Here is a 23,633-nt window from a genome sequence, read left to right as displayed (position 1 = left end):
GCTACCTGAAACAGTTCCTTTCCCTTTTGTCCTTATATTTGCTAAAGTTATGTGTATGTCTGGTAGCAGAATTTATTGCAAGAGGTTTAACAAGGGGATGAAGTTGTTAAACTGAGCTTCAAGCTACCTGTTTTCTGCTCGTAAAAATTATTTCACTGTTGTCAGCTTTATCTGTTGAAGTTATTGAACAAAATGAATTAAATGGGATGCAATATAGTATTATCAGATAGCAATCATTTTTAGAGTGTAAGAGACCGGGATCAGTTGCAAAAGTCCATACCTTCAGTCTGTCCTGCAGAGGAGTCTCTTTTTTAACAGAAAGTGAAATACTATCAAAACAGAGTTTGACTGACTCTTTTGCATTTTTTTTCATCTAACATCTTTTAGACCAATGGGATATGGTCTTGAAATTGACTTTACATTAAATATTTAGATAATAGCAGTATCTTGTATAGATCGTGGTCTAAAACAGTATTGAAATCTGCATAATTAGCAAGTTGCTATTTAGGGGCAACTAAGATTTCTTTCGCACAAAATCTGAAATGTCAGTGTTTGTTTATACTGATACTTTGAACACTGGGAGGATGAGCCAATATAGATGTATAGAATTCATGACAGTAGGTTTGGCAAGCTTTGTGGGGATTCTTTGAAGAAATCAAACCAAAGACTTGTAATACAATACAGCAGAGAGAATAGGAAAAGTTTGGCTGTTTTATTGTTTGTGATTTTCTGGAAGTATTACCTCACTTCATCCTGGCTAAAAAACAATCAAAAATCTCTCTGAGTAGACTCTATTTTTGCTACCACTAATTCTTCCTATAGTTGTTAAAGGTGGGTTAGATGTGCGGGTATGAAAAAGAGGAGAGACATTTGCAAGTATTTTGGGTATAGAAGTGTGATCTGAATATGTGTGTTGGAACCAGAAATCTTTAAGACTTAAATGACTGTGAAAAAAGCTGCAAGCTTGTTTTTCAGATCTTGGGCAGCCCTCTTGCTTTGTCCCTAGCACATCCCTGGGAATAATAATCTCCCTAAGGAATGGTTATGAGAATGGATTGACAGTACACTGCTTGGGTATTTCTGGACCAGACTTTCCAAAGTGACCAAAGTGTTGTATACCAAGAGGCAAACTAGCGAGTCCTTTGAATGGCTTCTGATCTTTCAAAAAAACTTCTGGAGTGTATCAGAATGGTAATACAAAGTAATGTGAGATCAAAGTATTAACAGCGGAATAGAAGAAATGTGATGTATTTGATCAAGTTATTTTTACCTGAAAGTAGACAACACATTGTACATAAGCCTATAGGTGTAATAAATATTAAGCTGATTTTATCAATAGGAAAATGAGATTGTTGTCATTGTAGAGACGGATACGACACTGAATTTCAAGTTGCAGCCATCGTACATTTTATTTTACAAGCAGTGCTCTTTTATATCCTTTTACCTGGTTGCTTATCTGTGCATATATTCTAACATTCTACTTTTGCCCAATCCGCTCTCACATCACACACCATCCAGCCAATACAATTGTTGATCACGCGCTGTTTGTGCTCTGGGAAAAGCCAGGTTGTTTGCCACTCCTTATCTTGTTTGCTCGGATCTTCTCAGGATTATCCTGTCTCTTCAAGGGTACACGGGTATCTGTTCAGGGTCAGTGTTAAACTTGTATTTTGATCCCTCGGACCAGCTGAGGTCTCCCACAGATTGTGATAGATTCTATAGGAGTAAAGCTGATGTAGCTTAAAACTGTAATGAATCTTTACTATATTGTGTGTTTTCATTGGATCAGTGAGGTGGAATCTGGACAGAAGACTAAATAATCCACTTGTGAAATGTTTCCTTTTTGTTTCCAATTCTCAGGTGTCCTACATTAGTCAAGACTGTGAAGAAATTCCAGAATTCCTAGGAAGAATATATGGACGTATGGCAAAAAGGCTAGATCTTAGCTTCAACTTGTTAAGGTATGTGGTGATATATAGATTTTTCAAGTGCAATATGGGACACCAACTCCAAAAATAGAATATTTAATTTTTTTTTTTTCAAAGTAGGAACATACGTGTATGTCAGGTACATTTAGTTGTTATCAAGTGGGTGATGCTGTTTTATAGGCAATGTTTGTCTCCTTTTCTTGCACACTTGGAACACAAATAACCAGGTGAGTCTGGAAATTTCTTGTGTTAACATGAATGATACCCAGTGAGGAGCTTATGGTTTGTTGTCTGCTCAAAATGGAGAATAAGCATCGTTACCTGAAGAAGTGAAGAATGGCATCAAAAGTGAGTTGTTCTCAACCAAAATACACGTAAGTGTGTGCTTCTCTCCCTTCTTTTTGTTTGTAGATCTCTGGTTATTGCCATAAATGTTTTGTAATACTCTTTTCCCAGATGGTGTGGTTTTGTTGTATGATCTTATTTTTGGGCAGCTGTGTAGTTAAGTGCTAAACCTAAGTGCAGTTAGAATTTATAAATAAATTCTAGTTATTTTAATATATGGATTGATTTAGAATTCTATAGTATTCCCTTAGTTATTACAGTATCCTTTTTAATTTAATCCTTGTGAAAGAGCTTGGTGAGGTTCACCAGTGTATCTTTCAGGTTGGTGACTCTGTAAGTAGGTAGGGAGAAAGGAATGGAATGTAGTTGTCTGTTTAACAGAAGCATAGTTTTTCAATGGTGGGGTTGGACTCTTTTGAGTTTTCCTTTTATTTTATTGATGGTAAGCTTAGAGTCTGCTTGTAAGGAGTAAGACACATAAAAGTAGTGTGCTGGTGCCTTGTTCTAGGGGTAATAACTGCTGGTTTTAACTTCCTTAACACTCATAAATGTTATCCTGAGACGCTGTCAACTCTGAACGACTGATTCCTATACGCAAGAGGTAGGCATGTACGTTCCTACATGCAAAGGAGGCACTGAACACTGTGGATTGTTATTGTCTTATACTTCTGCTTGATGACTCTGTACCTATGGAAATTGTAATGAGAAGAGAGAATTTTTCTAGGGGGGAGAACCGAATGGGCATTTTTTCATTTTGTCATGAAGAGAATTCCAGTTTTGCATGTGTACTCGGATTCAATGCGTCATCAACAGTGTGCTTCTTGATACCTCTGGAGGTACTACCTCTGGAAAAAAACACAGTTTCTTTCTTTCATTTAATGCACAATTTGAAGAGCAGTTCCTCTGAGTTTGTTTTATTTCATAAAGCAAAATGTTAACATTAAATCTAGATGTAAAGTACCACTTTAAAACTTTACATCACTAGTTCTTTTTTCATGGAGAGCTTAATTGGTGGTGTATTTCTCAAATCTGTGTTTTCATCCCTTCTTTCCTTCCCTACCCAAACCGCTATCACTTAGCCTATTTTTCAGAAGGGATATAATTTGGTTTTATTGGGGGGGGAAAAAAGTGTGTTAAAATCTTTTGCGGGGAAATGTGAGAGAAAGTACTAGTTATGGGGGAAGCTGCAATCAACTTTTGATGTAGGATAGCTTGCTGTTGCAAAGCTGTAAAAGTATTCTAAGGCCAGAAATCAGATCTGGGGAAAGGCAAAGGGTGGGATTTTTTGTTTTGTGGGGTGGTTTTTTGTTTGGTTGTTTTGTTTTTTTTTTTCCTTTTTTAGTTTAGGGAAGCTAATACTAAATGTGATGAAAGCCCTAATGTTTCCTTATTTGAGCTGTGATAGTTATAGTAAGCATATAGAAACTAAGAATGAAGTATTTATTATACAGTTGCTCTTCAGACTGGTCTGCACTTGTAGATGAGTGCTGTGCCTGTGTATAATAGGGAGAGTCAGATAAGATGTAGAATAAATGTGATAGCCTTAAACGAATGTGAATATAGAAAAGATGTCTTGGGCAGCTGTTGAAGCAAGCGTAAACTGTAAGATCATTGTCATCTTCTTTAAACAAGTATTATTGCTTGAGACATTTGACAATGACCATATAGTGATTTGTTTTATGATTTTTGTTGGTGAATGCTTAATTTGAAAAGTTTTGTGTGTTGTAGTGGGGAAGAAAGTAAACTTAAGTCTCTTTAAAAAGGAGTGATCTAGAAAAACTTGCTATCTGTTGGTAAAGGCATAAGTTGAGTGAAGAAGATCAAGGGTGATCAAAATCTAGAAAAAGATAAAGAGAACATTGTGCTTTGCTGGCATAATGGTTATTTGCAGTAAAGATGTTAGTTTTCATTATAATATGATTCATTATTAGATGAGAGTGTGGATGTGTTATTTGAAAGAAAAAAAATACTTCAGCGGTCACTAATTTTTAGCCTGTGTTTAAGCCAGAGAAATGCAGAAATATTCAACAGTTGCCTGTTCTCAGTGTTGGGCAGTAAGTAAGTACTTACCAATCTTTTTTAAATGTTGTTTTGCATATAAGGTTTCTGCGTCCTGTCCTCTGTAAGTATGGCTACTGCCAAGTGTATTTTGGGAAGAAATCATCCTCCTGTAGCAGGCAATAAATTCTGTTACGTAAAAGTGTCAATAGAATTTCTGAGAGCATAACAATTACATTAAGAATTTAAGAAATTGAGCGTAGAGGGAAGGGGGTTTTTTATTTTTTATTTTGTGGGCAGCAGTATTTGCAGTCATGTTATTTGATATTGCTATCATGGGTGTAGTTGCATGGAGAGAAAGAGATCTGTGTTCTATAATGTGTTCAGCTTTGTGGTCAGTTGGCAGCAAACTATTCTTGCGAGGCGGTGCTGTCCTTTCTGAACCAGAAGTTGTGTGCAGTTGTAGACCTGCAGCCTTCACTGTGCTCACACACACACACATGCTTATTCGCATAAGAGGCTCTTATCAGAAAGATATGTCTATACTGCATGATACAGATGTCACAAAACTTTCTTATGCAACTGCTACAATGTAATACTTGATTGAATACTTGCTTCAGTGAATTATACTGATTTTGATACCACTGTGTGTAGCTAACTTTATTGCAAAAGTCAGGATAGAGCAAAGTAATTTATTTTGCCATTTAAGGCTTTCCACTGTAAATGTGTTTTCAGAGGCTTGTCCAGGTATACTGGCAAAAAGGTGGGAAGACTGGCTGATGCTGTTAGTAAAGTTAGGAAAGAATTAGTCTAACATGCTGTATTTTGTGACTTAGATGCAAACAACTTTTGCAAAGCTTGTCCATTAATAACACATTCCAAGAGATGCTGTTCTGTCTTTCTGAGAAATATAGCTTGTTGTTTTGTACAAACAAAATGTTTTTCCCACTGGCCCTCTTTTTTTTTTTTTAAAAACTTGTTGATACACATTTGGATAATAATTTTTAAAAATTTAGGGATATCTTCTAATTAATTATTGTTTGTTATAGCACTTCTGTCTTTTTTTCTGCAAAGAAGAGTAATTATGTGGATTCAATGTTCTTACGTGTGGTGGTTTTGTTACTCAGACCTCTCCGATTTTTTTTTTTTTTCTTTTTGGGTGTGATGTAAACACATAAACGTATGCAGGACTGGAGAACTACAGTGGAGGAGGGGAGGGTTGTCGTTAGTTCTTTTCTATTGGCAATTTAATACAGAGGAAAATGTGTATTTTTCACCAGTTTTTTCTGAAATCAGAGTTCTTCCCAGGCTAGAGCCCCTTCTTCTTTATTAAATAGAAAATAGGGCCTGTGTAGATGCTTAACTGTCTTTGCATCAGATGTGGTAAATCTAATAACAACACTTGGTTAAATAATCACAAAAAGTTGCTCTTTAAAAGTATTGTCTGTCTTGTTTGCCATTTTCCAAGAACTATTGTCTCTCTTTGATTACCCTGAGAGAGTCATGGATCTAGCTCTCTTTCTCCTGGCAGCCAAAGCAAAGTGACTGTTACCAGTCACAATGGTTACTCATCTCCCCTTTTCCCTGGGAGGGAAAGGAAAGGCAGAGGTGAATGGCAAAAGGGTACTTTTTTTTTTATGGGGATATTGGGGAGAAAAAGGAGGAATAACAGCAATTTGTTGAGTATGAGGCAAAGGGAAAAACTGATGTGTGCTTGAAAGTCTGCTAGTTGTAATCAGTAAGATAGGGCGCCACTGGATTGCCTCCTATTTGCAGCTCTGGCAGACGGAAATCCTTCAACCCCAGTCACTATAGTCCACTTGTTAATTATTTCTTCTCGTGCTGTTTTCTTTAGAAACTATTTAAATAAAATCTGTAATGTCTTTTTTTTCCCTTTGGGACTAACGGGGGGTTGTGAAGAAGATGGAGCCAAACTCTTGTCAGATGTACAGCAAAAAGATGAGAGGCAGTGGTCACAAGTTGCAGCAAGGGAATTTCCACCTGTTTATAAGCAAGGGCTTCACGATGAGAAAGGTGAGTAGAAGAGGTGCCCAGAGAGGCTGTGGGATCTCCATCCTGGGTGGTATTTAAAGTGCCACGGGACAAAGCCCCAAGCAACCTAGTCTAACTTTAAAGTCACCCTGCTCTGAGCAGGGGATTGGACTAGATGACCTCTAGAAGCCCCTGCTGACTTAAATTATACTGTGATTCTGCAGCTTTATTGGTGTGGTCATCATAAAGTGGCCTGAGCTGTAGCAGCTCTTTTGATTTGATATTGGTAGTGATTTTTCAGCTATTTTGGAAATGAACTATTTACACTGTGTATTTTCAATAAGGCATGTTTCAGGAGCAGAGCTTTGGAAATCTGCTCCCGAGTCTCTCATGGCAACTGTATTTGATAGCCTCCCTGATAATAGAGTACTGTAAAGGCCACTATTTTGTTTCATAGTATGTGGAAAGCATTCCCCGGTTCCCATTTAATGAAAGCATAGGGTACAGGAAGGAAATTTACTGATGTGCCAGTGTTAGTGTTACTGGGAGGCTTTGCTGAAAAGGATTTCAAGGGGGAACAAAAATTATTGTTGATCATTGGAAGTTAAAGATTTCATTCAAAAAAAAAAAGTAAATAATAATCACTGGTGAAGGAAAGACCAATAAATAAGTAGGAAGGATGTAACATAGGTAGGGAGTAGAGATTTGGATGAAATACAAAGATTCTTTTTTTTTTTTTTAGATGCATCTTGCTGTCTTGTAGAGAGAAAAAAACCCAACAAACTATTCAAAGGTTCTTTTATTTGTCTTAGTTAACTTTCCTCATGCCAAATTTCTCCTTTCACATTAAAGTCTAAATGCATTCCAGTGCTTGAATAACAGATGTCAGTGTTTTTGTATGAATAGGTGCCATGTTTTATAAATAACATCTACAGTTCGATTCACAGAGAAGTTCATCTTCTAATTTTGTCCTCAGTAGTTTTAGACATGCGAGTTGTTTTCTTTTTTTCTTACCGAGATTTCTTCTGGGTCCAAGCTATGAGGCGGAAGGGAGAGTGAATCTTTAATCTTGGCCAATGAGGGAGGATTAATCCAATAATTGTGCTCATGGAGATACAGATATCTCTTCCCTCTCTCTAGGGTGCAGATTATTTCTGCTTGGAGCATGAATAATTTGCACAGTGTGTGCTTGTGAATATTTTCCACTGTCCGATTAAGAAGGTGTATGTATGAAAACATCCCCTTGAATTTTAATCCTAGTCTGGAATGTTCCTCCATGACTTTTGGGAGGCCGAGGCTTTGTAATATCCTCTCTGTGGACTAGAGATTGTTCCTTTCTCTCTTCTGCCTACTGTTGTCTTGCCTGGGGGAATATACAAGTGGCAGCTTGAGACTGGGCTTCAGTTTTACAGGGCATGTTCCTCTTTGTGAGTTGAGTATGTGAGAGAAATGTGAGAGAGGCTTTTTTTTTTTTTTTTCCTTGCCACCTTCCCAGCCTGTGCAGCAATAAGACACACAGAAGAAGAAGATGAACAACAAGAGAGAGATGGAAATAAAAGCCAGAATTCAAAACAAAGCATGACGTATTTTTTAAAAGCCTTTGGACCGATCTTTATAGCATTTTAAAATGTTGAAGAAAATGCACTAGTGTTAAAACTTTTTGATGGTTTTATTTATAAGGTAGAAAAATATTTTCACCATAATTGGGTAACTCTTAATCGTAGCAATTGCATATTTATCAGTGTGAGGGGCTGTTATTAATGTAGCTGTCATGCACAAACACATTTCTGCATTAAATCCATTTAGTATGTGCATTATTCGGTCTAGAATGTCACCAGGACATCAAAGCCCCCTTAGGCATAAGAGCACAGTGCCCTGCTGTGGCTGCAGAAAGGGCTTGATCAATAAATGTAACATGTTAATGCAGAGCAAATAGAATAAAAGATTTCTTTGACAAGACATGAAAAATCACCTTGTGGCAGCTGGCATGGTGATGCCATTTCAGCGGAGACACTAGCAAAGTTGATCTGACAAGTAAAGAGGAGAGATGATGGTTATAAGGTGCTTTTGTTTCAAACTTCTTTCTTGACCTGTCAGGTTTTGAAGGAGCCTGAATGGCCCTTTTTTGTCATGTGAAAATTGTAGTCTTAGGCAGTTATGAAGCAGTTATCTCTTCTCAAATTGTGAATGCTGCTGTTTAATTGATTCACTTAGCATTTGAAACTGTCACGCATTAATAATTGCTAAATCCTGTAGATACAGCTCTAGTGTGTCATGCTTAAATGTGTAGTTATCAGAAAATTAATATCCTTAATGAACCGATGCTTTCAAACTAGCATTGCATGAAATCTCTTTTGCCCTTTCATTTGCTGAAGGTATATCAGCCAGTTTTCAGGGAAGCCCCTCCCAACGGTTGTGTGGTTTTATTTATTTATTTTTTTGATGCCCGACAAATGCCAGCTTTGCTTTGGGTACATAGTGTGCTCAATGACAATAAATATAGTAATTATGCTGGAGTTAGTAATTAACATAATTATAGTCAATTACGACAAATACAGTGCAGAGCTAAATAAATGAGGGTGAGAAATTAGCAAGCTAATTGATTTACCTTACTTGCTGCTTTTACTTGCAACTAGCAGTTGCAGATTTTCTGCAGGAGAAAGAAAAAATAGCAAATTGTGTTTTGAAATGATTCTGTCTTATGGCTCTCACTCCTATTTCTTTTACACTGAGGTGAAGAGGATTGAAATATGGGCTAGTGGTTAGAATGAGAAAGGAACTGCTGTTCTGTCCTCGCTGAACGCTGTGAAGGAAATGTATGTACTTGTTTTAATTTTAGATGCTTCTTACAGTATTAAAGGGGAAAAAAAAGTTGTGATTCTTTATGAACAAAACACATTGCTGCAGAAATTTTGGTCATATATTTTAATTCCCTTAGATATGTCTTAAATTATCTGAGACATCTATCTATCTATTTGTTTATTGACATTAGAGAGATCCCCACAGCACTGGATAGCTAAAGAAAGAATTCAAATCGTTCAAGTAATCCAAGTGTGTTGAAACAATATGCCCTTGTTCAGCCATCAGTTTCAATAATTTAGAACCATTGGACCAGTAGAGATGCATAGTATCATAACATTTGTGCACATTATAATTGCCTGTTTTGTTTCAAGATGATTTATAGTATGTTGTCTGAAATAAGTGTATTGGAGCTATGCAGTTAATCTATTTCACTCTACTTGTTTTTTTGTTTTCTTTCAAGCATGACCACAGTTTACTATGTGAAAAGAGAATTAATATGTTTAAGTATTGCAGATTTTTTATTGCTTTTTTTAAAAAAAATATGTTTAGTAGTAGCTGAGATGTCTTTCTTACTCTAAGAAAACAGTGGTTTTACAAATGCTTGTGAATTTTATACTTGAAATAGTTCACTGTTTCAAGGTAAATGGAATTGTATTTAGACTTCAACAAAGAGGTAGCGTTTTCCACAGCTAAGCAATGTGAAATGTATAAATTCTTGACAATTTTTCTCCTGCTGTGGTGGGTTGACTGTGGCTGGATGCCAGGTGACCACCAAAGCCACTCTATCACTCCCCTCCTCAACGAAACAGGGGAGAGAAAATATAACAAAAGCCTCGTGGGTCGAGATAAGGACAGGGAGAGATCATTCACCAATTACCATCACAGGCAAAACAGATTCGACTTGGGGAAAATCAATTTAATTTATTACCAATCAAATCAGAGTAGGGTAATGAGAAATAAAGCCTAAATCTTAAAACACCTTCCCGCCACCCCTCCCTTCTTCCCAGTCTTAACATCGCTCTTCCCCTGATCCAGCGCTGGGTCCCTCCCATGGGAGACAGCCCTCCATGAAGTGCTCCAGCATGGATCTCTTCCACGGGGTGCAGACCTACAGGAACAGACTGCACCAGTGTGGGTGTCCCACAGGGTCACAAGTCCTGCCAGCAAACCTGCTCCAGCATGGGCTTCTCTCTCCATGGGTCCACAGGGCCTGTCAGGAGCCTGCTTCAGCACAGACTCTCCACAGGGTCACAGCCTCCTTTGGGTCATCCACCTGCTCCAGTGTGTGGTCTTCCATGGGCTGCCGGTGGATATCTGCTCCACTGTTAACCTCCATGGGCTGCAGGGGGACAGCCTGCCTCACCATGATCTTCACCATGGGCTGCAGTGGAATCTCTGCTCTGGCATCTGGAGCACCTCCTCCCCTTCCTTCTTCACTGTCTGCAGAATTATTTTTCTCACATATTCTCACTTCTCTCTTCTGGCTGCTGCTGTGCAGTTTTCCCCCCCGCTTCTTAAGTGTGTTATCCCAGAGGCACTACCACTGTTGCTGATGGCCTCGGTCTTGGCCAGTGGTGGGGCCCTCCTGGAGCCAGCTGGCATTGGCTCTGTTGGACACAGGGGAAGCTTTTAGCAGCTTCTCACAGAAGCCACCCCTGTAGCCCCTCTGCTACCAAGACCTTGCCATGCAAACCCAATACACCTACTATTGCAGTAATGTATCGAGTTCAAATGTACAAGAAGGGTACTTAAAGTTTACCTGTAAGGGATGGCCTACAGTAAGCACAAGATGCTATTTTTTAAGTAATGTTGAAATGTTATGAATGTCTGAAAATAAATATACACTAACACTCCTAAGGGTGGTCATTCTTTAGAAGCAATTCAGTTGGAAAGAAATTTGCTAAACGAAGTATTTATATACAAGGAATCATTTTAATTGTTTAAAATTTACAGATGGTCTTTCAGATGAAGATGTTTATCAATCATGATGGACTATGTTATACATAATTATCTTTTTATTAAAATAACTATGAAATAGTCTTATCCTACTAGATGGACCGAAGACAAGTGTGATGATGGGTTCACTTTCTCCATGGGTAACACCTAGGGAGTTGTGTATGATAAAGTTTTATAGGCATATGTCTATTGTAAAAATGGAAGGAGAGTATTACCAGTAACAAAAAGGATTTTAGACTTCAAATATTAACTCTACTGGTAGACATTCAAAACTAAATCTACTCCTTGCTCTCTTTTTCTTCTCCTTTTCCCTCCCACCATGCCTCTCCCTTTTGAAAAGTGGCATTTCAACAAGAACCAGATGTGATCTGGGTAATGTATAAGGAAAACTTTTTTTTTTTCCCTTTGAATACTTGGAATAATATTAAAAAATACTATTAAGATTTACCTTGTCTCGCATACAATAGCCATACGTGTGTTCTGTTATTTTGTCAAGTTTAAATGTGACTACAGAATCTTTGCCTTTACAAAGTATCTGTGTGTGTTTTTGTGACTTGTATATTTTTCTGCTCTGTCTTATTTGCCATCATTGGTTTATTGTTGATATGAAGGGGACCAGTGAATGACTAATTTTAAAAATATCAAATTAATAGCTTATGGTATGTATTTAAATATCTCACTGATTTCAGCATACTGTGCCAAGGATGTAAGTTGTTTTTTTTATGGATAAGTCATTTTTCCAAACTAAGTAATATGTAAAGACAAACTTAGAGTATCAATTGTTGTATTTCAATCTTGCACTTGTGGCTGCTATCTTCTTTAGTCCCAACAGCCTCTGTTTTTGTCCATTGATCCTTGCTTGACTTTTTATGGCCACATAGTCACTAACGGACTGTGAAAACACTGTAGTATATATACCTCTGACCCCCAGTGCTGGCCGTTATCCATTGATTTACTGTATCTGACAGATCAGAACATAAGATTGTTTTCTGTTCTGCCTTTCTCAAGAACGCTTAACATTGTGGAAGGAGTTGTCTTCAGAGCGTATCATGTGGCAGAATTGGGCAAAAGCTTGTTGCCTGAACCTTTGGTGGGGGGGCAGTGTGTGTTCGTATTGCGTACTGGAGAATTCTTGGGAGGATTACTAGAGCTGTTAAATCTGGTAAAAATGTTAAACATACCGCACAACTTGACATTAAGTAAGATAAGGTTGTGAGCTTGAAATGTTATCTCCCTAAATATAGCTAGCAAATATTACTGTGATGCATGATCAAAGTTGGGGTTTTTTGGTGAAATCCAGCTCTAAGGGGCTGTTGCAATCGTGAGTAAAGGTGTAACCTGTCCTCCTGAACAAAGGTGAGTAACAAACTCCTTGGACTTGAGCGGAGGTCGGATGTCGTATTAAGTATCCATTGACTCAAGGCTGTTGATGAGGCCTTTTGACTGAGCCAGAGCATTTCCCAGTGAACTGATGTTTGCATCACATAATTTTCTTCATGTTTGAATGAGCAGGGAGTGAACTGCTTTCTCTTGATCTGGTTTCCTGCGTGAGACTGAAGTTGTTTTTTGGAGTGATGTTGGAGGCTAAATCCACACAGTCTGCACTTGTTCTCTGGGTACCTGGAGGGCTTAATTCACTGGCACAGTCAATCCAGCTCCTCTTGTGAGAATTGTAATCAGTCTTAAACAAAAAACAGTTTTTGTTTTGAATTCTGTCCTGAATGACGGGAATCTGTGTCAGATTGAGAGAAAATCAGTTAGTTAATAAATGGAAGACTACTGCAATCTACAGAAAGTATTGGCATTTGGAGGAGAAATAGTTTGATGCACTTGTTTTAGCTTTCAAAGAATGTCAATAGATTGCAAGTAATGTCTTGGTGACTTCTGCTGCGTAGTCTGTGGTTATCTGGATTTTAAGACTGAGAACTACTTTTTTAAAAGAGTATTGGGGGTTAAAGAAAAGGACATGATAAAGAGCATGTTATAAATATAGTAATCAGATGGACCGTTCTTACTTTCTGACTTCCTTAATCTCTCTTACTCTAAAACAGTATTTCCTCATCACTGCTGTTGTGAAACAAGAGCGAAGGACTGCAGGAATAACTGTTGTCTGAGGACAAGGAGCTTGACTGAAGGGAAGAACCTGCATTAACCCTGGAGCTATTGTCTCTGTCTTTTCCTCTCTGTTTTATTGAAAGGTATCTTCTTCTCTTCTTAATGCAATACACAAGATTCCCAGCATCTAGTTGCAGATGTGAAGAACTTGACTAGTTTTGCTTACCAATCACTGACTAAGAAAGGTCTGTCCTCCAGCACTCAACAAACCTGCTGAGTGGTCATAGTACAAATAGCTAGCTGGCATTTGGCAGGTAAAATCCTTACAAGCTTCTGTGTATGCATTGTTTGTTATATGTTGTCTTCTGTGGTTTGTGCCATTTTTGAGGTCTTGGATTTTACATAAATCATCTTTACATAAATTATCTTGGAGATGATTTTTCAGTTTAAAAAGGCAATCCCCAAACCCTTAGCTCATGCAAGTGTGAAGAATGACTATCATAGAAGAGCAAAAGGGCTGTGCGTTTTTCTCAGGCTCAGGAGCCAGCATGTCAAACCAGACATGCTATACAGTAATTATACTGTCTTTAAGGTCATAGTTAATGCAGTGTTACAGCTCACTTGCGGGCTTTACCCATGAACTGATGCTGGCAATCATGTGAAGTTTTATGATTTTTATTTCTATTTTTGTTTTGTTCTTCCTGGTCTTTGTTTCTTGACCATTCTTGCCTGAGTGAGTTGCTTACTGGTAGAGTTGGAAGATCATTTCCTTTCTTCATAATTTCTTCTCCATTTTTAACTTAATTTGCCCACTGAATCCGTAAGTGGTAGCAGTGAATGTGCTTCATGTAATAGAGCCATAAGAGTTTGTTCATTTTTGAAACCATCTCATTGCTCATGTTTGTAGGAATCCTTGCTATGGTGAAAGTCTGTAGAAATCACTTTTAAAAAAACACAAATAAGAAATGCAAAATATCTAATGTTAGGGGATAGTTTGTAATCCATCCAAAACTCAGGGAGTTTGATAAGCTCTTGCAAATTAGACCACACTCGAATAGCTTCTCTTCAAGTGCTTAAGTCTCTAATGTTTTTCCTGTGCAGTTGGTATATGAGCTGTACTGGTAGATAGTAGTACTTGACGGTGTGCACACCTCCAGTTCATTTCTTCATAGAAAGCATAGTGTGTGTGGGATGCTGTTGTCAGAAGTAGTTTACTGGCATTAATGCATATATGCACACACAGAGACGCACACACAAAGCATCATCTTTTATATAAACATCTTTATAATATATGTAATGCCTTTGTATATATTATATGTATAATATATAATTTATATTTTTAATATATAAAACATTTGAGGGGTGATACTATATATTTGGTCTGCTTTGGTTCAGCACTTGCAATAGGGCTTTGTCAGCGATAACCTTCTCATACTCAACCTAGAAAGAAACATATTACTTACAAGTTATTAACAGAAGAAAGATACAACACATCAGAGATGGGTGATTGGGAGAGATAACTGACCTTGAGGGAATTGGACCAAAATGGGTGCAATCTTGGGGTGAAAAAGTACTTAAGTAACAAGAAATTACAAATGTCTATCTCCCTTTTGATTGTTTTATCCGAACTGACCTGCATTAATACAAGTTTTTGTTATTTTTAAACTTTCTACTCCCTTCTTCGTTCCTTCCTCCGTAAGCTCTCATGAGTACTCAGTATTGGTCTTGGCGTCAGCTCTTATTAGGGCTGACAGGAGGAAAGTTACATCAGCATGGAGGTGGTAGTCCAGGGGCTACTGATGTGTATTTCAGATAATGAGCTGTTTGGCATAGATACCAACTCACTGTGTTTGGGCTTGGTAAAACTCAGGCTCTTGCTCTGTTGATATTGTTGCACTGAAGACTAGGGTAACAATGTTTGGCTTATTACTTGTCGACTCCAAACTTAATTTTTTATTTTTATAAAATTAACAAAGGAAATTAAAAAGCTGTGGGGGTTTTTTTGGGGGGATTTTCTTTTTTAAGCATGAAGCTTACATGCTTAGTTCTTTCAGCTGGTTCTTTTTTATGTCATGTATTGGACTGATGCAACCATTTTGAGTACAAATGCTCAGTCCTGTATGTTTGAATTTGCATTAAGCACTATTTTTCAATGCTTGCTTCGCTGAACATTAAAAGATGGGGAATACATATAGTTAAAATATACTTAATGATATTGAAAATGTGGCTCATATTTCATGAGCCAGCTCTGCATTTCCCATTTGGCAGGTGGATTGACTGGTGCTGTTTGTTCCTTGTGAATATGCCCAATGGAAAGACATCATAGTGCTCAATGTTTTTAAATTGCGTTCAGAAATGTTAGCTGCCTTTCCCTTAGAATGTTAATCTATGATCAGACATGCCGACAGGGATCTCAGTTTATGAATTTAACAGAAGAGCTACCTATTACCTACATTAAATAGTGTTTTGGGATTTTTTTAATCATTATTTCCAACCATTAGTTTGAAGATCAAAGTTAGCATATGTATTCTTTGTAAGAGAGGCATGTACTTGCGGTGATTTAAATGATTTCTTTAGTAATTTGTTTAGATACTTATTCATCATGAGTATTTGGTTTTCTTTTTTTTCTTTTGTTTTTCTTTTCATGATTTCAAGAACAGTATATTTTAATTTTAAATCCTTAAGTGTCTGGGAGCATCCAGTTACCTTTTAAGAGCAACAGAGCACCTTTTTATGACCAGGATATGGCTAGTGAAGTTTTATTTTGGTGACAGCGGTTTGAGGTTTTTGTTCATCTATTTTTGGTCTCATTCTCTTTTACCAAGTGCTAAAAATGCATTTCATCTCTTGAGTGTAAAATCCCTTAAAGCACAAGGGAATGCAGCAGAACTGTCCTCAAGCCATTTTAGATGTGAAGGGTCCGAGACTTGCTGCAGTGCCATGACTCTGCAAGGCCATGTGGCCACAAAAGTAAGGGTGTTGTGTTTTAGGCTTTTAAGACTTTCAAGACCATATAGCTGGAGAGAAAAGATGAAAATTTGACCTAGTTATGTAAATGATAAAGCATGCTCATTATATTAAAGCACTTAAAGGCTGAGGGAAAGGTGTTCTAGATGTGCCAAGGATTAACAGTATATTGAATATTCAGAAAACTCTGCTTCCAATACAGTTCCGTTAGGATAATTTGACAGTCCAGCATGTGGATGTTAAAATTACAGCTGTTCAAGGATCTGAACACTTCTTTTTCTACCTATTAGCTTGCATTTAATATGCCCTCTGTCTTGGGCAGTGAAGTACTTTAGAATAGCACAGAAACAGTTGTGTGAAGATGATTATGTTGGAATGGCTTTGGGAAAAATTGTCAAATACTATGTTTTCTAAGAAAATGAAACTAGCCAACTAAGTGAGAGGCTGTGTATGTGTCCAGTTTATTTCCTTCCCTCACTCTGTGCCTTCTTTTCTTCCTCCTTGCTGCCTCCAGCTCCTTAAATCAGCAAAAGGCTGCTGAAGATGCTGCTGAGAGATTTGGGTGCAGTTGCAACATGAGGTTCTTGCTTTCTTGCAAAGGCGCTCTTTTTTGTTTGCTGTGTTGCTTGGAATCGGGAGCCAGGCATTAGCTAGCTCAGCTGTTTCCTGTGCAGTATTGGTTCCAGTTCTACCAGGTGCACAATTACTAAATTGTCTTCCAGCCTAAGTGGGGAATGTCAGAGGGTAGTTCCATTTCTTTCACTGTTAATTCTTTGGCTTCCTTTAAATAAGTCATATCAACAAATGGTCTGTTACTACCACTAATAATGTGGACATACCTCTAACGAGAATCTATCTCAACCCTTTTAATAAGGGCCACTACTTTGTTACCGAATTACAGACTCTGGTCATTGCAACCACAGGTGGTTTGAAACAAGGGCTTCACCTGCATTTAAATGACTGAGCAACAGGAAAGAAGTTTCCAAAGTTAAGGAGACTAATGCATTACTGTAGATTGTTTTGACCATCATTTGTGTCACATCATCATTTGTGAATGGAGGAAGAGTGGACATAGTCTATTGACGTCAGCTTTAAGGTACTGTCTTGCACTTTTGTTTTTTCATTTTCTTTCTGTGTGGGGACAAGTGCACTGGAAGCAATTAAGAATAATGTGGGAGGAAAAAAGTAGCACTGGAAATCCTTCAAGATAGCTGGTATTTATAAAGTTGATACTCATATTTACAGCGTAGCCTATTACTATCATATAACCTGCAATGAATAAATAATTCCTATATTGTAGCGGATACATCTTAGCAGTAGGCAGAATAGTGTCAGAATTGGTCAGTACACTTCATAGTATACACAGAAGCATCAAATGGTTGAGGTTCTGTACCTTTTGTTTAATGCACTGTTAAGTCATAACCTAAGTCAGGTTTCCTGAATGATTCCTTGACTGCAAATTTCCATACAGCTCTCGTTCTTAGGGGGGAAAAAAAAAAGGAAAAAGGCTTCTGCACCCTAGTGAGTGGTGTGAAACCCTATTCACACCCTTTTTTTCCTAGTAAAAAAGCACAAGAAAGTCTACAAAAAAGATATGTCGGTACAGTTATATTAAAAGTTCGTCTGTAAGTTCCTAAACTCAAACAAAATATAAATTTACTGCTGTGTCAAGAAAATTTGCTTACTTAAATTATACTGCTGCTTTTCAAACCTTTTACCACTTGCAGAAAATAATAGATATTTCCTTTCACTAGATTTTCTATGCTGAACGCAAGTGAGATCCTTGATGTTTGAATCTATCCAGTTGAATAACCTTATTCGTATTACAGAGCGCGTTCACATCTGTGCACGTATGTAGAAGGCTAGGTGTTACTCATTTCCATCCTGTGCAGGTCTGTTTTTCTGCAATGTTTTTAAATCTGTTCTTTGCCTTTTTGCTACAAAGCATTTTATTTATTTATTTATTTATTTATTTAAAGACCTTCGTGTCTCTTTAAGTGATTGTTGAACAGGGAAAGCAAATTGCTGTTAAAATTCCCCTACCGATGATTCCAGCTAACCCAACCACAACTGGTGTATTAAAAACAAGCAAACCAACACCCCCCCTCCGCCTCCCTTTTTTTCCTTGTTGGTGTCTAGCTAGCAGAGCGCATGAGAGTAGAGAGCTCTGACCTCGGAGAGCTTTGCATGATAGACTCTTCAGAGTCTTGTGTAAATCGTACTGAGGCTCCATGTGCAGACTTGACAGTACCTCTCTGCACTTGACATTGTAACTTAAAGCTTTTATGTTATTCAAATACACTAAAATGTACCCTGTATAAAACTGCAGGTGCTGCTGCACTTCTATTAGAGCACGGTAACACTTGCCTTAGAAAAACTCTGAGGCTGGTGAAAGAGTTAAGCAAAGCAGCCAGAAACCATTTTCAGCTTTTACTTTGCAGATACAACCTTTTAAGCATACCTACATTTACCTGCAATGGCAATCGTTTTGCATTTTAATGACAAATCAAGTACGCTAACTTGCATTTGAAACGAAAGTGCCTTAAATGTCTCTGGCTGTCAGAATGAGATGTTAGGAGCTTGATGAAAAGAGAACAAAGAAGACAAAGTATGAAGCCTAGATACAGAGCAAAATGAAATAAAACCTTGTATGGCCTGTCAGGGGTGTCAGTTGATATTCCTATCTAAAGCACATTATAGTATTACTTTGCAGCTCATAGCTTACTCATCTGTCTTTTTTAATTCATCACATTCTAGCCCACATCTTTTAAGTCCCATGTGTCAACAATGGAAGAAATCTGTTAATTGACAAATGAGTGTCACAAATGTGAATTGGTGCCTTTACATCAGAGGCAGGTAGTCTCTGTTGTTTTTTGTCGGCTCTATTATTGGCATAAGCCAGTGTAAGACATCTGTCTTTGCCAGAATGAGAGATGACAGCCAAAGAAGGGCTGTCATTGTTTTAGTGCATGTTCATTCTGCTGAGATACTGTATAAAGATAAAATGTCAGTTAAAAGAATATGAAAAACTATCGGGAGGAAGTCCTTAAATTACTTGGGAAGGGGATCCGGGAATTGGTGCCAGAATTGAAATCCGAACGTTCCAGTTTGCATCTATCACATCAATTTAAAAATAATACTTTCTGAGTAACTGGGTCAGTTTATAAGGCATTTAGGAGAACGTTATGTTGTGTTGGCATAATTAGCTCATAAGATGGAAGGAAAAACATACCTCCACAGGATATGAGTTTATTTATTACAAGTTCATTTTTCAGACATGTATAGAATTGTCTCAATAAAAATATGCTGGGTAGCATCTCTGGCGTTGATTTGCATCTGTTTTGAAATATTGAAATTGCTCCTTTCCAATTTCTTTTTCTGTTATAGTTCTATTTTAGATTGATGAATAACATAATGAAATAAAAAGCATAGCCAGCTGTGAGTTGATGAGACAATTAATAGGAAGAAAATTATTAACATAGTTCTGGGGTGTCTAGAGGGTGTGCGGTATCCAAAAGTTACTCCCAAATCACTAAATCCCTTTATTGCAATAAATGGCTTTTTAATATCGGATAGTGAAAAAGAGAGGGAGAAAATGTTTTAATGGAGGAAGTAGAAAAGGCGAATAGAATAAAAATGTCATAAAAGGCTGCCAGTTTGCTTTTTACTTTGGATCAAAAGTCATAAGAAAGATAGATCAGCACATTAATCTTCAGCAACTTTAACAACCGTATGCTGTAGGTGCTACAGGACACTCCCTGTGCGCCCCCTCCTTCCAGAATAACCTGTGACTTGGGTTCTAAATGACCTTGTCTGAACTTTGGGGTTTTTGAGGACTATGTTGACAGAAACTGGTGAAGGACTAACTCTTGATCTGGAGTGAGACTGGCTGTGCTGAAGTTTCAGGCTGGATGTTTCTAAACAACAATTTATTAAAAGTCTTAATTTTAAAATTACTTGGCTTTACATTTTAAATAGAGCTGTTGATATAGTAGATTTTAGAAGTTCTCAATGTTGATACTACTTAATACCGATAGAATGGTCATTCATAACTTTCTAGGATTTTTCTGTGTTGGTTTTTTTAATTTTTTAAAAAACGTATTTTTAAAACTTGCTTCCAGCAATAAGTTGAGCAGCAGAAAAAATGTCAAACTGATGTTTCTCCTTCCCCTCCCCACCATCTAATGTGCTAGTAATTTTATGGGTCTTTTGTGTCTTAGGGTCTAAAAAGCTAAGAATAAGTATAGCTTCTTTTTATTTTAACTCTTTGGATAGAAATATTGTGGCTTTGTATATAGATCTTCCTTTAAAAAAGAACACTAAGAGAGAAGGTGGTTTGTCCCTTTAAAGCCTACTCTTTTTTTAATTAAAGAAAAAACATGCTAGTCTTTTCAAAGTCCTTTGGAATTCATTTTGCTAGACATCATTTTAAAAGATTATAATCCATGAAACTTAAGAAATATTTGCAGCTTGTATACAAAGATTTATGCGCCTAAATTGAAGAAGTAATTGAATTAGCGGAAACCACCTTCTTCCATCGCCAGCCTTCACTGGTTCTAACTAGATGTTTAAATTTCCAGTCAAAAGCCATACTTTTGGTGGCGTTACACAAAGTATCAGGCATATTTTTCAGGCACAGTTTTCAGTAGTGTGTTCTCAAGTTCAGTTTCCTTTGAGAAGTGGAAGGACACAACTGTCTCCATTTTACAAATGGCAAAACTGAGACGTGAGGAGGCCTTGTTGAGAAACTTTAGATGCCAAGTATCATTTTCAGCCCTTCTTACCAACTCTCATAAACGGCTTCTACATGTTGTCAGGAGTGATGGTTGACAGCTGTCCACCTGACAAATCTGTAGTGCTCCAAGAGGTAGTTTATTCTGATGTGCTACTTAGCTGCATTTTATACTGTCTGATAGTGGGTGTATCAGCAAGGTGATGATACAGCTGAGACTGAAAAGAAAGTAAAAAATTGAATGCATTGTAGGCATAGAAGATTTTTTTTTTTTTTTCCTTCAGGTGGATCAGGATTTTCTCGTATTTGTTCCCTTGTGGTTGAATGGTATATGATTATAAAAATAACAACAGGAACAGCAAGAGATGTGAACTGAGACTGCATCTTCTGTTGTTGGTGGACTTTCGTCCTTTCCTAGCTAAAAATTAAGAGATGATCAGTCAGTATAAGTAGGAAAAACAGATCTCATCTCTCTAAAAGAAGTGAATGAACTTCACTGTGAAAATTTGTATGCGGGAAATGCAATTGGAGCTAGTTAGGATACCTCCTGTTCCATACTCAGTGCTTACAGCAAGGTGCCAGGTAGAGCCTACAGAAAAAATTCAGCTTGTAAAATGCAGCTGTGGGAGCGTGTGTTTGTATGACAGTATTGTCACTGTTACATTAATTCTAGAAAGGGAAGATACTGGAATTTAAATACAAAAACGTTGTACATGTGTGTGTGCATACCCTCGTGGCGATTCCCCCCTCCCAACTGCCAGCTGTCATACGGAATCTGAAACAGACAAAAATTTATTGGGTAGTATTTAGAAACATGTCAGTGGTAACGACTGGATCTCTGATTTCAATTATCACCTACTAAATTTAGGCTAATGTAATGCATTTGTAGACCTGTTGAATGCACTTGACATCATGTTTAAAATATTTGAAACTGCACTGGTTTTTAATATCATATGTTGACCACTTTCTTTTTCCTACACACATCTGGCGCATGGCAGCAGGCATCCCATGTGACCTATAAAAACTTCAGTTGTGCTAGTTTGAGAGTTTCTTTTTTCCTTCAGATAATATTTCAGGAGAAGAAAGTAGTCTGAGACTACAATACAAAAATTGGCCTAATGAAACACTAAGATCTGTAATTCACTATTCTCTTCCGCTTTGCAGTCAGTGTGTAAACAGCATTTTAAGCTTTATTCTGACTGTTTAGCTTTACCTTTTCATTGAAAATCCTTGGTATTTAGGTGCCTTGGTCACTTAGGTGCTCTTAAAACTATTTTAATAACAAATTACCTATAGTCACTATTTTTCTGTGGAATGATTGGGTGAGATTTAAGATGGAATCTGTGATTTTACACCATTTCTGTTGTTAAATTAGCAGAGATTAATGTTTAAATTCAAACTGCTTTGAGTTCTGCTCTACTTACTCAGTGAACATTTTATGTGCTATTATTTTAGGCTTATTGAGGGGGAATCTTTTTCCAAAAATGTTTCCTTTTCCAAGTGTTGGAATACTTCATTGGAGAGCTGCAAAATAGTCTTCTATCTTCCAACCTTATATTCTTTCCCTGCCCATCATTCTCATACATATTAATTAAATTTCTATGCTGATGTTTGCAACTCTGATCTTGCTTTCCAACTATTGGAGTAGTAGCTGTTGAAGGCATTTGTTTGGTAGTACTCAAGAGGTATGGCTTTTAGTTTGTCTTCCACTGTTTTTGTGAAAATATGATGAGCTTTAAAGTTATGTCCACATCTGCATGCAAGTAATGTAAGAAACAAAATAGTCTCCAAATATGTGTAGGCTACTTGAAAAAAGTTCATTGTCCACATCTTGATAGCTGCATAGACAACTTTAAGAATTTTTGAAGAATAAATACCCTCCTCATTTAAATCAAGATCCCAGCTTGCTTGCACTAACTTTGCTTTGTTGTGGTTTCTCACGTCTTGGAATATATTTTTTAGTAGTATTCTCAGTGGTGGTTGGCAGGTTCTTTTTCTTCCTGCTTAATGCTTCTAGACATCCTTTAGCTGCCTTATCCTTAAGAATCTCAAAATTATTTTAAACTGAAATTCTTATAAAATAAATCTGAGCATGTTATCTGTTTCTGAAATACAAGACAGAATAGCAGAAGCTTTTCAAAAGAGTATTGGAATCATGCCTTCTGGGAGAGGAAAAAACCTTGAAGATTAAATTTCAGTAAAGTTGGATGTAGGTCTTCTGGTGAAACGGGTAAGGATGTACAGTCTTACCGATGATTTGTCATTTTCAGAATTGCTAAAAATGTCTTGGATGGTAAGTTTCAGGAGTAATTGACGCCTGTTTTCTGGGGATTTTGTTTGGTTTTGCTGTGGAAATTGTCTATGATTCCTGAAAAATTCTGCAAGCCAAACATGGATGTAGATGACATCCAGTAACTGCAAGGGATCTATGTACTGACTTCACAGTGTAATTGAAGTTACCACAGAAAAAGAGCAGTGTTTCCCATTCTGATTTAGGCTTGTCCAGTACAAGCCTAAAACTCATCGTTGATCACAAGTCACAGAAAATGCCTACATAACTTTATTACATCCAGGCTGTATATAGGCTATATTTATCTTCCTTTCATAAAGATAGGATTTTCTCAATGGAGGATCCCTTTAACGTGAGCCCTCGATTGTTTCTATTTTTCCCTGGGTGTTTGAAAAATGAAACCTAAGGCCTGAGAAATCTTCAAAATAAAACTTTCAGTCATGAACTAAGAACAGACTAAGTTTTAAATAGCTTGCAGAACCTGCTTTGCTCTGTTCTATATTTCTTTAGTAGTTTGGGATCTCCTGATGAGTGGATTCCATTCTGTGCTATCAGTTCTAATGGGCTT

General features: G+C 37.3%; 1 protein-coding gene across 1 annotated transcript in view; it reads left to right on the top strand.

The window, feature by feature from the left end:
- The first annotated feature begins 1,146 nt into the window (after positions 1-1,146).
- Positions 1,147-23,633, top strand: part of LOC104289674 (chromosome unknown open reading frame, human C10orf11) — a 679,646-nt gene continuing 657,159 nt past the window's right edge. The window contains exons 1-2 of the mRNA XM_009888662.1: positions 1,147-1,191; positions 1,861-1,961. Coding sequence (XP_009886964.1) covers positions 1,147-1,191; positions 1,861-1,961 — 146 coding nt within the window. The remainder of the gene's footprint in view (positions 1,192-1,860; positions 1,962-23,633) is intronic.

The sequence above is a fragment of the Charadrius vociferus genome, unplaced genomic scaffold, assembly GCF_000708025.1.
Source record: "Charadrius vociferus isolate BGI_N301 unplaced genomic scaffold, ASM70802v2 scaffold187, whole genome shotgun sequence".
NCBI classification, from domain to species: domain Eukaryota; kingdom Metazoa; phylum Chordata; class Aves; order Charadriiformes; family Charadriidae; genus Charadrius; species Charadrius vociferus.
The sequence above is the reverse complement of the archived record's forward strand: the minus strand, read 5'-3'. Positions and strand labels throughout refer to the sequence as shown.